The sequence below is a fragment of the Leiobunum rupestre genome, chromosome 10, assembly GCF_980474605.1.
Source record: "Leiobunum rupestre chromosome 10, qqLeiRupe1.1.hap1, whole genome shotgun sequence".
NCBI classification, from domain to species: domain Eukaryota; kingdom Metazoa; phylum Arthropoda; class Arachnida; order Opiliones; family Sclerosomatidae; genus Leiobunum; species Leiobunum rupestre.
Window position 1 is genome coordinate 34,018,791 of NC_143393.1, and position 12,496 is coordinate 34,031,286.

General features: G+C 37.0%; 1 protein-coding gene across 1 annotated transcript in view; it reads right to left on the reverse strand.

Moving 5' to 3' along the window:
- Nucleotides 1-211: 211 nt before the first annotated feature.
- LOC149925481 (voltage-dependent calcium channel subunit alpha-2/delta-1-like) overlaps nt 212-12,496 on the reverse strand; it is a 12,716-nt gene continuing 431 nt past the window's right edge. The window contains exons 2-35 of the mRNA XM_090160635.1: nt 12,383-12,464; nt 12,197-12,313; nt 12,069-12,128; nt 11,863-11,998; nt 11,674-11,805; nt 11,494-11,605; nt 11,331-11,430; nt 11,183-11,251; nt 11,033-11,122; nt 10,906-10,962; nt 5,312-5,386; nt 5,142-5,250; nt 5,048-5,067; nt 4,480-4,563; nt 4,366-4,425; nt 4,227-4,301; nt 4,066-4,167; nt 3,932-4,003; nt 3,800-3,871; nt 3,672-3,733; nt 3,005-3,072; nt 2,879-2,933; nt 2,744-2,817; nt 2,589-2,673; nt 2,464-2,526; nt 2,281-2,393; nt 2,019-2,212; nt 1,873-1,956; nt 1,643-1,801; nt 1,521-1,582; nt 1,273-1,440; nt 1,094-1,206; nt 947-1,023; nt 212-866 (exon numbers count right to left, since the gene is read on the reverse strand). Of these exons, the coding sequence (XP_090016761.1) occupies nt 762-866; nt 947-1,023; nt 1,094-1,206; nt 1,273-1,440; nt 1,521-1,582; nt 1,643-1,801; nt 1,873-1,956; nt 2,019-2,212; nt 2,281-2,393; nt 2,464-2,526; nt 2,589-2,673; nt 2,744-2,817; nt 2,879-2,933; nt 3,005-3,072; nt 3,672-3,733; nt 3,800-3,871; nt 3,932-4,003; nt 4,066-4,167; nt 4,227-4,301; nt 4,366-4,425; nt 4,480-4,563; nt 5,048-5,067; nt 5,142-5,250; nt 5,312-5,386; nt 10,906-10,962; nt 11,033-11,122; nt 11,183-11,251; nt 11,331-11,430; nt 11,494-11,605; nt 11,674-11,805; nt 11,863-11,998; nt 12,069-12,128; nt 12,197-12,313; nt 12,383-12,464 (3,106 nt within the window). The 3' untranslated portion in view covers nt 212-761. The remainder of the gene's footprint in view (nt 867-946; nt 1,024-1,093; nt 1,207-1,272; nt 1,441-1,520; nt 1,583-1,642; nt 1,802-1,872; nt 1,957-2,018; nt 2,213-2,280; nt 2,394-2,463; nt 2,527-2,588; nt 2,674-2,743; nt 2,818-2,878; nt 2,934-3,004; nt 3,073-3,671; nt 3,734-3,799; nt 3,872-3,931; nt 4,004-4,065; nt 4,168-4,226; nt 4,302-4,365; nt 4,426-4,479; nt 4,564-5,047; nt 5,068-5,141; nt 5,251-5,311; nt 5,387-10,905; nt 10,963-11,032; nt 11,123-11,182; nt 11,252-11,330; nt 11,431-11,493; nt 11,606-11,673; nt 11,806-11,862; nt 11,999-12,068; nt 12,129-12,196; nt 12,314-12,382; nt 12,465-12,496) is intronic.

Sequence of the window (12,496 nt, forward strand, 5' to 3'; positions counted from 1 at the left end):
AAAATGTCGGCCCAAATAGACACTTCCAATATGGCCATCAGTTAATTTATGATAACAGCCAACACTAAAAAATTCAATCCATCCATTACCTATTGGAAGCACAAATAAGACAAGGTAACTCAAATGAGTAATTAAATAATTATCTAACAATTAACAGGAACATAGTTTTAATTAAATAAAATATTACAAAAATTAAGGTACAACATATAAGTACAGTACATATTAAAATTCTAGAAAAACATAACCCAACAGTTATTTTTATCTGAAATTCATGTATTTCTGTTTTTAGAAGATGTAGAAGTCTATAAATAGAGGTATATAGATCTAAAGATGAATTAATGGTTAATTAGTTTACGGACTATCTTTTCTGTTATACAAATATTAATCATTCACTAATTTTTCTATAAGGAATCTCACACAAATCCCCTATAATTTGATGCCTATATTTTGTTCTCCAAAGCTCTAACCATGTAAATATACATCCCTGCAAAAAATCACATTTGCAATATTATTGTGCATAATCGCGAAAACCCGCCTAAGTTTTAAATATTGTAATTCGATGCAGACCCAAAATATCAATTTTCATAGTTTAGGAGGGGGTTAGCTAGGAAAAAATTTCCCCCATAAAAATAAAAGAGGCGCATTATTGTATATATGTATATATATAGAGAGAGAAGGCTTCTTATATGGTGTGGCATTTCAATTTCATCAGGAACAAGTGCTCCTAAAGCAAGGTTATATATATTCATGGAGTCGGAGTCTTAAGAATACCAACTCCAACTGATGAGTATTATAGCAAATTCGAGATTTAAAAGGAAAATCGAAAATATGATCACATTGCCTTTTCCACACTCTTGGGTATTTTCCTAATGAGATTAAATTTGGAAGAGTTAAATCATAGTTTTCGTTCCTACAGAAACCCAGGGAAGGAAATAAAATAATTTACAGAGGTGTGATTTGCAAAGCATTTTCCTGGTCTTCTTCTGTAACGCACTTCTGGATGGCAAATGTCACTTTTCTCAACTTTTGTTAAATAAATTTATAATTAAATTAAAGTATTTTTTGGAAGTATGCCAGAAATTCTGCATTTTACCTTTTCTAAGCTGCTGCACAAGCTCCGGAACATGACAATGTGTTTGAGGAGTTGTAACAATAAGCATTAAGTTAGTGTCAAAATCTTCCCCGAGAGTTGCTAAGCTGTAATTTCTGAAGGGTAGTTAACGAAAAATCATTAAAAATTTTGCGAACTTATTTAAAACTAAATATCAGTACCTAAAAATTCTCAGACCGTGCTCGTCTTCACAAATTATATTGCCCTCACGATTCTGCGGAGAAGCTATGTAATAACGGGCCGATATTTTAGAGCACACTTCCATTTCATCAAAATTTATGGTATCAGCCTCAACATCTCGGGGATTCCATAGAGTGAAGGAAGTAAAACTAAACAAATAAAATGTAATGTTAAGTACAAGTAAATTGAAAATATGTAAGATAAATCAACAATAATACAGAATATTTACAGATAGTAAAAATTCCAGAAGATATTTGAAAATTGAGATGAAGAGAAAAGTTCAAATAGAATCTAAAGAAACAAAATATTTAAGTTAAAATTACCATGAACTTAAAATTTTTAAATATGTACTTTTAGAGGATTAAACGAGTGCGTAGAAAATGCTGCATTGACTTTCTTTGTTTTTGGACAAAGCTCTTCATGATCGTATTCCACAAGCCGTTTGAAGACTGTTGTATTGTACAGAGCTTCCATCAGTTCGGAGTCAACTTTCCCAAGAAATTGGCCAGGCTAAATACGGAAAATTTTGTAAAATTAAATGTAATAATAAATTATAAAATGCTAACTAAACGAAAACTGACCACTGTATCATCGTCTTTCTGATTCGTAAGAATCACGTAACCACCGTCGTCTATCAAATAGCACAAGACTTGCCTGGGGCCATCCTATTAACGCAAACCATTAAGCTCAAATAAATTGAATATTAAACTTAAAAATATAAACGTACAGTGTTTCCACAATGAAATTTGTGTCTTTCATTGTTATTTGGCGTATTCATCAGTAGATCCTTCATGAAATCGGAGGTGACAACACCACCGATTGCAGCTGGTTTATAGCGAACACTTTTTCTTAATTTTGGATAATTCAGATCCAACATCTTAACAAATGGTATTGTCGTTCGGGTTTCATTATAAAACACACCTGTTGACCATCCAAAAAATAATATTTAGTTAATTTATAAATATTGAAGTATAATGCGTAACACCAACCATGTGTAATATTAGGTATGAGGAAAACCCAACCATTGGCAAAAACTGCTCTTTTATAAGCAAGGGAAATTTTAGGATCAGAGTAGTTTTGATCTTTAAAGGTTTCAATTTCTCTAAAAGTAAAAATATATGTAGAGATAACAAACTAGATCTTGCATTAATGGTTGTAAATATTTTAATTACTCATAAGGGTAAACTCTGGATAATCCACCTTCGCTGGTCACAAAAGTGTAAACCACATTTTCTCTAATGCAATTTAAATTACATTAATATTTCTCAGTTATGAAATAAATATTCTAATGAGTTACCTGTTACGCGAATTCCTCCAATGTTTTATTAAAGGTCTAGTTCTTTCTATATCCCACATCACTCGCTTTACGAGCAACTTATTACCTTAAAAAGGAAAATCGGGGGTTAATCCAGAACATGAGTAAAAATCTAGAAAATATGTATTTTTAAGTACAGGACTCTTCAGCTTGTTTCACTACTCGAGTAAATTCTTCCATATTCGGGACAATTGTTTTGTCACAATACTTCCTAAAATCAGATTTAAATTTTATCAAATTCAAATCTCACTTTAAAAATGAGGATCGTTTACCAAGGAGCTATTATCAGATTTGTAAGTTCCATAAGTTCCAAATCTAAATCTATTCCTAAAAAATAAGCACAATTAGTTAACAAATAATAAATTAATAATAGTAATAGCTCAAAATAATTTAAATACCCTTTGACAGGGTGTATTTTTGTACATCAATAAAATGAGTGTGGTTTTCATTTGCCACCAAAGCCAAGCTAATAAAAACATATTATACATTAAAATGAGGTTTATACTCTGTAATAATTTCAGGTTATACTAGGGATGCATCGATATATCAGTCGATTTATCAGCCTATTTTTCTAGCATCAGTTTTAGCGAATATCAGCTTAAGCGAAGTCAATATTGGCCAATACTGGTATTAGAAAAATATTTTCGGAAGAACATTTAAAAATCAGAAAATTCTCTATTAACTATTGATAATATTTTATGGTTTGCCGCGCCACGTACGTCAGACTTCAGAAGCTAGATCATACCTTTTTCGACAGGGTGTTACGAATGTAAACAAATAAAATACAACAATATTGGATTTTTTTATAAAAAATATGTATCACGTAAAATGAAACGAAGCATTCGGATATGCTCTTGCGAACGTTCTTTAATATAAAATTAGAATAAAATGGTATGACAGTGTACTGAACTGTTTTTTCCAATGATTTTTACCATATGCACTATATTGTTATGATAGATAACTTTGTTAATATCGGCTGATATGTCATTCGATATTAAAGCCTATATATCAGTCAGTCGATATATCGGCTGTACCCATATCGGTGCATCCCTAGGTTATACTGACCTAAATGGAGTATTTTCAACAGGGGTATAAAAGTATTGTAAAGAATGAGGAACTATATGTATCTAATAGAATATAAATTAACAAAATTACAAAAATTATTTTTTTAAAAAACCTTATTTTATAATTACCGTATCAGGCATTTTAATAATTCCATCCACTAAATCAGTGCCGCTTTCGTGGTCAATCATTTTTCTTCTTAACTATAAATAAAATAAAAATGTAAATAATGAATACATTTTTGTTAAGACTTTCCAATGTACCCGGGTTCTTTGATCATTTACAGTTTCCACTTCCAAAAAATCAACGTGGGGAGAGTCGTAAAAGGCTGTTATCTAAAATAAACAATTTTTCCAGCTCGGTGTTAAAATATTAAATAAATTACTTGAGCAACTACCTGAGAAGGCATCGGAGGGCGATTAACTTCGGTAGGTAAATCGGGGTGAAAAACAACTAAACCATTATGATTCAGTGCAAAGGAATAACCACCAGGTCCCAGCTGAAATAATTATTTTGTAATTTAATTAGACAAAATAGATTTAACCAATCAATTTTTACTTTGTAGTATGGTCCTTCATCCACAAGTTCTTGCACAGTAATATCCACACCAATAACACCAACCATTGACTGATTCTATCACATTTTAACCAAAAATTTCACCATAAAGGACTTTTCTTAAAATAAGCGAAAAGAGTACCAGAGATGCGGCTGACTTGTTAAAAACTGGAAGAGTGACTGTAGTTAAAATTCCGAGGCCCTGAAAGGAAATAATACACTTAATGTAAGGTTAGTGTAGTTTTAATTTTCTTACATAGACGTCTTTGTAAAAATTGGTCCACTGATATTCTTTTTCACCCGTAAGCACCATCGGACGACTCAGCACTTTCACATAATCCTGTATTGAATATTTTTTTTTAATAATTTCATTAACTAAATAACTATTTCAAACAAAGATTCTACCTTCGGGGTTTAATCTAGTCAAAGTCCAAAACCCAAACCATAACATGCAAAAGATTTAAAAAAATAATAATTTATAAGGGAATCTACGGCTTATTTCTGTAGCAGACCTGAAAGGAATTTAGGCATGCAGTACATTAATAATAAAATAAGTACCACACACCAAAAAATATCCCCACGGCACACCAAAAGGCTAAATCAAAATGGAAGAAAAAAACACCCCAAAATCAAAATAAAACTTACATAAATTAAAATATAAAATTTTACAACACCTACATACAGTCTAAAATCTAGAAAAAATAAAAAATAAGGGAAAGGATTTACAAAATAAAAAAACGAAAATAATAAAATGATAATAAATTGAATCTCCGATGGGAGATTTTAATTATGGACTAAATTAACCTGACCCCTTATTTGTATACCTGAACTCTTGTTCGGGTAGCTGAAATAATAAAAAGTCTTTTAAAACTCGATATTAACTTTTAAAATTACATTTTTAAATTACGCAAACTTTACCTCCCATACTAGGAATTGCACTAAAATAGCCTTTGTTCTTACAGGCCACTGCTTTCAAAGTGGCATAAGGAACAGGATGAGGCCCCACCGCAAACGTAAAAATACGTATCTAGATAAACAATAAAAAATTATGCAATTTTTTTTAAAATTGAAGTCCTGCAGAAACGTACCCTCTTGTCACGATTCCATTTTTTAATAGCGTCTCCTACTTCTTCAGTACCTCCATCCGTAAAGATTACTATTATCTGAAACGAAAAATTAACTTTAAACTTATTATTAAAGATGGGCTGAAACTAATACATCAATTTTCTCAAAAGAAAAGGAAAATGGTGCCATTAATTCAGTTACCGCAGGTCCCCGATTATTTCAAGTGTTTACCTCACGTGTTATGTCAGTTAAACTGTTATTGAGTGACTAATTACAAGAGCTAAGTTTGAAGCGACTTTATTTACTTTCTTCCCACACTGGTCTCTCCTGGTGGCCAGTCCTACAAAGTGTATCACGTGACATGTTTTATTTTTATTTTTTGAAGTGAGAAACATTAAACAGATTGGTTTAACTTGTAAATGAGAACATTAAATTTTCATATTGAGATTAGTGTATATTTTGCGAAGAACAGATATTTTAAGGATCTTGTAGATAACGATGTGGCATTTTGGAGATGCGTCCAGATTTCGTTATTTGTATGGGAATGCCTTGAGCTGTGAGGGCTGCGGCTGATACAGCCGAGTTGGGACCTGGTTGAGGACGATCATAAAATCTGGTCGAGTGCTGGTTATTAGTTTTGTCCATGTTCATGTTACCGTCCTGCAATGATGTTGTCAGAAGGAGCTCCGAGATATCATCTTTTGTCGTGTCAGAGGGCTGTGAGATGTGATCGTCGTCATTGGTGAAAGTTTCCTGAGCATCTGGCCAGTTAGCAGCATCAACGGTTGATGCATCTGAAGGCGGTGTGAGAGGAGGAGCATGATGTAGTGTTGCGTACGAGACTGTTACGAATGGTTTGAACAGGGAAGTGTGCGAAGATGGTGCGGATGAAGTTGGAGTCGTTGTGGAAGGTTGAGTGTTGGATGCTGTTGGGGACGAAGGAGACATTGGTACTTGAGGGGATGAGTGTACTGGCCGGATGTGTAAACCCGTGCGACGATATCGAGCGCCATTCTCAGCTTCTATAAAGTAGGAATCTGGGGAATCTGCATGAGCGATTATGGTGGCTGGAAGCCAATTACGGTGAGAAGCAAGATATCGCACTTTTGTGCCGATGGGATGAGGAGGCGGAGTTCGTGCGGGAGAGGGTTGCAGCATTTGGGCTCGACGAGAGTGAAGGGCGGTTTGAGTGGTGATAGTGGGAAATTTTGGAGTCAGCGTGTTGTTGTTGGTGGAGTTTGGAGTGCGGAGAAGGCGACCCATCAGCATCTCAGAGGGAGATGGAAGGTGAGGTTGAGGTGTTGCGCGATATTCCAATAGCACATAGTGGGGATCTATACCCGCAGCCTTAGCTTTTATCAGCAAATTTTTTATGGTCTGGATATGCCGCTCAGCCATGCCGTTGGACTGAGGAAAGAGCGGGCTCGATGTTGTGTGGTTGACACCCCACTGAGTCAAGAAGTCAGAAAAGGCTTTGGAATTGAAAGGTGGGCCATTGTCTGTAACAATTCGCTGTAGGCAACCATGGCGAGCAAAGTGAGGTTTTATGGCCTTGATCACAGCGTCGGCCGTGGTGGTGCGCAATTCGTCTATTTCCATGTATTTAGAGTAATAGTCGACACATAAAAGTATGTTGACCCGATCATGGTGAAACAGATCCATACCAACAACCTCCCATGGCCGTTGCGGAACTGGGTGTGGAGATGTGACAATATGAGTTTTAGCCCTGTCTCTGGTTCGGCATATGGTGCAGCATTGAATGAGGGATGTGAGTTCAGAGGTTAGGCCAGGCCAATATACATGAAGACGAGCCTTTCTGAGGCAGGAATTTATGCCTTGATGAGCACCGTGGAGTTGATTTAAGATCATGCTGCGTAGAGATTTGGGTATAATAAGTCGATCACCTTTATATAGTAAGCCATTGTCGAAATGTATTTCCGTCTGATGGGGCCAGTACCGTTTCATTTCCCAAGAGAGAGAATTGGAATAGCGTGGCCAACCACTTTCAGCATAGCGTTTTAATTGACTCATATCAGTGTCAAGTTGAATGTGAGTTTTGATTTCATGTTCGCGGTTTGACGAGAGTGTGGTTAGGGCATGCAATGCAGTTTGAGGACCTTCAAGATAGTCTGTGTTCATGTCGGTGGTTGGTAAAGGGGTGCGAGAAAGAGCATCAGATATGTACATTTTGGTACCAGGAACATAGATGAGTTGCGGGTTATAGCGAATAAGACGAAGCACTAAGCGTTGCAGGCGTGGAGAAAGGGTGTGAAACGGTTTTTTGACAATGGACAGTAGAGGCTTATGATCAGTCTGAATTATGGGATGTGTGCCACTCACATAAAAGTGAAAATGTTCCAAGGCATAGACGATCGCCAGTAACTCTTTTTCAATTTGCGCATAGCGCTGTTGAGTATGAGTCAAGGTAGTGGAGACGTAGTGAATGGGGTGGTCATGCTGCAATAGAACAGCTCCCATGCCCGTTTGGCTGGAGTCCGCAGAGATGATGGAGGGTTTGTTCGGGTCATAGAAGGATAACACCGGAGCTTGCGTTATGGCATCCTTTAGTCGCTGAAAATGTAATTGAGAGTTGCCGTCCCATAAGAACGTGGAATCCGTTTTGAGGAGATTGCGTAGAGGTGCCGTTTTAGTGGAATGATTTTGTATAAATTTGCTCAAAAAGTTGATAATGCCAAGGAAACTTTGGAGCTCCTTTTTTGTAGTCGGAGGTGGAATGGCGTGGATGGCTTTAATTCGGTCGGGATGGATGCATACTCCGGTAGTGGATATAATATGGCCTAGGTAAACAGCGTCCGGGCGAGCCAATTGGAGTTTTTTCATGCTAAACTTGATACCAGACTGACGTGCTCTGACGAGGACAGCTCGGAGAACAGCATTGTGTTGTTTTAAGTTCAAAACAGCAATTAACAAGTCATCAATGGATATGTATACCCGTGGGAGATCGTGAAATATGGTGATCATGTGTCGTTGAAAAATCTCCGATGCACTGGCAATGCCATACGGGAGACGAAGGTAGCAAAAGCGTCCATAAATTGTGGCAAATGTGCACAATAAAGAGCTTTCTTCCGTTAGACGGATTTGCCAGAAGGCTGAAGAAACATCCAATACCGTGAAAAGAGTGCTTCCATGTAATTCACTATAAATTTCTTGAGACGTAGCGAGCTTGAAGTGTTCGAAGAGAAGAGCCTCATTAAGGTTTCGCGGATCTAGGCAAACCCGGATTGTGCCATCTGGTTTGGGAACGATAACCAATGCATGGACCCACTCAGTGGGTTCAGTCACTGGCCGAATGATGCGTAACTTGATCATGCGTTCCAATTCTTGTTTGAGTGGTATGCGGTAAGCATATGGAACACTACGTGGAGAAACTGTCACTGGTTGTACATGAGGCTTTAGTTTGATTTGATGGACACCAGGTAAGCATCCCAAAGGGCCAAAGACATCGTTAAATTCCTCTATCAGTCCCTGAGGAGAGTCATTCGGGTTTGTGTAAGGAGTCAGGTCCATTGAGTGAATGAGGTTGGGATCATGAGTAACGGGAATAGTCTGTTCCTTGATGGAAGGACTTTCGTCTGGTGGGATATCAAGGCGTTTTACCAACCCGAGATAGGTGGAAGTAGTAGCTCCAATTATCGGAATGGTGTTCAATCTGGTTATGTAGAAAGAGCATTTCTGTGAGGCTGTGGTAGCAGTGCATAATAGATCAACCATGCCTACCATCGGTACTTGTTGTCGGTTGTATGCCATTACTATGTTCTCGGAAGGCCTGATTGGAGGAGGCGCCTGAAGTTGATAATATAGTGATGCCGGTAGTACATTCACTTGAGAACCCGTGTCGATTTTGAATTGTATGTGTAAATTTTGTATGTGGATAGGGGTGATCCAGTCTTTTGGTTGCATGGTGAATGTAGAATCAACTGTGAGGAACGCAATGTGGAATGGATCCATGTCCTGATAGGATTGAGTGGTGAGAGGTGATTCTGCAGTTGATGATAGTTCAAGTGGAAATTGTTCTACGTAGTGATATGTGGTGTCATAGTCCAGTTGAGAATCAATGCCATATTGAGGAAATTGTGCCTGGGAAGTATGATGAATCGTGTGAGGATATATTGAGTCATTGGCCTGAGGAGTGGGTAAGTAGTGTTCAGGGGCAAGGTGAGCTTCATGAAGGTTGAGCGAACGACAAGCTTTTGCAAAGTGATTCAGTCCACCGCATTTGTCACACATCTTGTTGTGAGCTGGACATGTGCGATATGGGTGAGAAGCGAGACAACGGTTGCAGAGCGACGGAGTGGCTGAATAGGGTCTACCCCGAGCGTAGAAAGTAGGACGGTTCTGAAATCGTGAGTTGTGGTTGGATTGACGTGGTTGAGGCATTGAGGTGCGATGTCGCCAGCCATAGTTGCGTGGAGAGAATGCTTGAGACTGAATAGCATCTAGAGGTAGAGCTTGTGGGGTCGGAGGCGTAATAGGAGAGAAAAGGCCTGCTGTGGAGGCTAGTGCATCAGTGGCTGAGGTATGTGATGTGGAAGTCTCTTCGGCCCTGCAAATTTGAATGGCTTGTGTTAGCGTCAGATTTGACTTAGCAAATAATTTTTTGCGGAGTTCTTTTTTATTTATGCCCACTACAATCATTGTGCAGGTGAGCGAATCTCGAAGATTGCCAAAGTCACAGTGAGCAGCTCTGGTTTTCAGGTCCGTGACAAAGGCGTCAAATGATTGACTAGGAGCTTGTTTGGTAGTAAAAAAGCGATAACGAGACATTTCAATATTTCGGTATGGAGCAAAATAGGACGTGTATCCATCACACACTGCTTGAAAAGTGCGTAGTTGGCCTTGGGGTAATGGAGGTAGATCCAGTATTTTATAAATTTTACGACCTTCATCACCGACACTGTAAAGGAGGGTGTTGATTTTAGTGACATCAGGTTTGGCTGTGAGCTCAGTGGCCTCAGAGAATATTTGAAATTGTTCCAGCCAATCTGCCCAAGAATCTGCCGGTTCATTTCCCAATTGTAATTCCGGCGGTGGAGGAAACGTTGTGGTAGTAGTAGCCATACGCAGAGAGAAGGGCGAGGTTTGCCGCCAAAAAGTATGAAAGTTTAGGTTTAGGCGGGAAAACCAAGGGTTAGGAGAACGGAATTATGACCTATGAGTTACGAACTTTACAAAAGACCAAAAGACTGAGCGGAGATAAAATGCGTAAATTTGAACGCCAGGATTCTAGTAAAATATTAAAATACTTCTGACACCATGTTATGTCAGTTAAACTGTTATTGAGTGACTAATTACAAGAGCTAAGTTTGAAGCGACTTTATTTACTTTCTTCCCACACTGGTCTCTCCTGGTGGCCAGTCCTACTAAGTGTATCACGTGACATCACGCATCCCGAAAGCTATGTAAAAGCTTTTTGAAAGCTGTTCAATATCGGTATTGGACATAGGTATTGATTTCCCAAATCTCCAATATCGGTTAAATAGTCGGTATCAGTATATTAAATTAAATTTTCAAAATTGGTATCAGTATCTGAATCAGTTAAATGACGATATCGGACAACGTTACTTATTATACAAAAAACAGACTGAAAACAACGTACTTTGTTACAATTAGCCCCTATCCAAAGTTTGTTCTCTTTCAAACGGTAATCTTCAAACTAAAATTGTTTGAAGGAATGAATTTCAAAAATAATTAAAAGAACAAAAAGCAATACAAAAACTACTTACATTGTTAAACTGTTCAAAGGCAAAATGGAGGCCCCGAGAGAGACTGGCCATTTGACTATCTTTTAAGTTGTCGATATCTTGAATCAAGGTCTGGAAAACAATTGGGAGTTATTGACACTTTATTGTGAAATTTTTAAGAAGACTGTTTACGTATTTATTTCTCCAGGTGGCTTGTACAAATTTTTCGAAACACGAAACCCATTTAGTTTCATTACTAAACTGTCAATTTAAAAATCAATAGACAGTGGTTAAATTTTTTCCAATTTTTGATATTTTGTTAGTTGTCAAAACTATTTACTTTCGCCACATTCACAAAATCATCTTCTCCTAAAGTATCGAGGATATTTTTCACTGCATTTTTCATGATTTCCATGGTTTGTCCATGCATACTACCGCTCCTATAATTTATCACAAAAATTAAGAGGGGGAATTTCTCATAATATACAATTATATTCTCGTACGTGTCCATTAAAATGAGCATATCTTTGGGAGAACTTGAACCGTGAATATACCAAGGTCTTCTTCTTACATCGTACAAATCTGGAAAGTTGTTTAACGTTTTCCATTGGCTCGCTATCAACAAATTTAAAAACTGAAATAAGAATTATTACGAATGAAAACTAGCCTTAATTTTAAAATACCAGGGTATTGTCTCATGAATCCAGCTTGGCTGCCAAAATATTGCCAAAGTAAAGTGTCATCGTTTTCTAAATTTTTTTTAAATGTGTCATCTAGTGCATCTGACCATTTTAAGCCGTTTAGAATCTCCGGAGCTGCAAAGAAATTCTATAATTAAAAGCCCTTTTTATGATATTTTCAATAAATCTTACATCCTTCAAATATTTCTAATGGCACATGTACCCCGGAGAAACTTTCATTGATGTCTCTTTTGAATTTTGGAGAATAGGTTAAAGCTCCAGGATACTCTGATAAATTCTTTACATTTTTCCATGAACCTTCAACAATCTACCGAAAAACAGAATATTTTATTCAATAAATTGAAAAATTTTGGTGGCGAAACTGTAAATTTACTTACAGGTAATGATGGTTGGTATACATAGCCTTTCACAATTTCTTCCGCTTTATCAACCAATCTCTGAAATTACGGTTATTTTTGAATGACCTTAATACCAAGCCAACAGAATAAAATAAAAATAAACTGACTTTAAGTGCTTGTTTCTTCTTTTCAAAATTCTTATTTAACGCCTTGGCCATTGTTTTGGCCAAGGTAAGACCATCAATAGGAACAAAGTTAGCATCGGATGTATTGTTTATGTAACTCTAAGAAAACAGATTATTCGGTGTAAAATGAAATAACCGACTATTTCAGCTAGAAAATCTCATAACTACCTCTTCTAAAACTTTAATGCCACTTATATCCTCAAGTTGAATTAATAATCTGGATTCTAAGTTTTCAGCCCATTTCTTGATTCTATAAATAATAATAACTCTTAAGCAAACCCG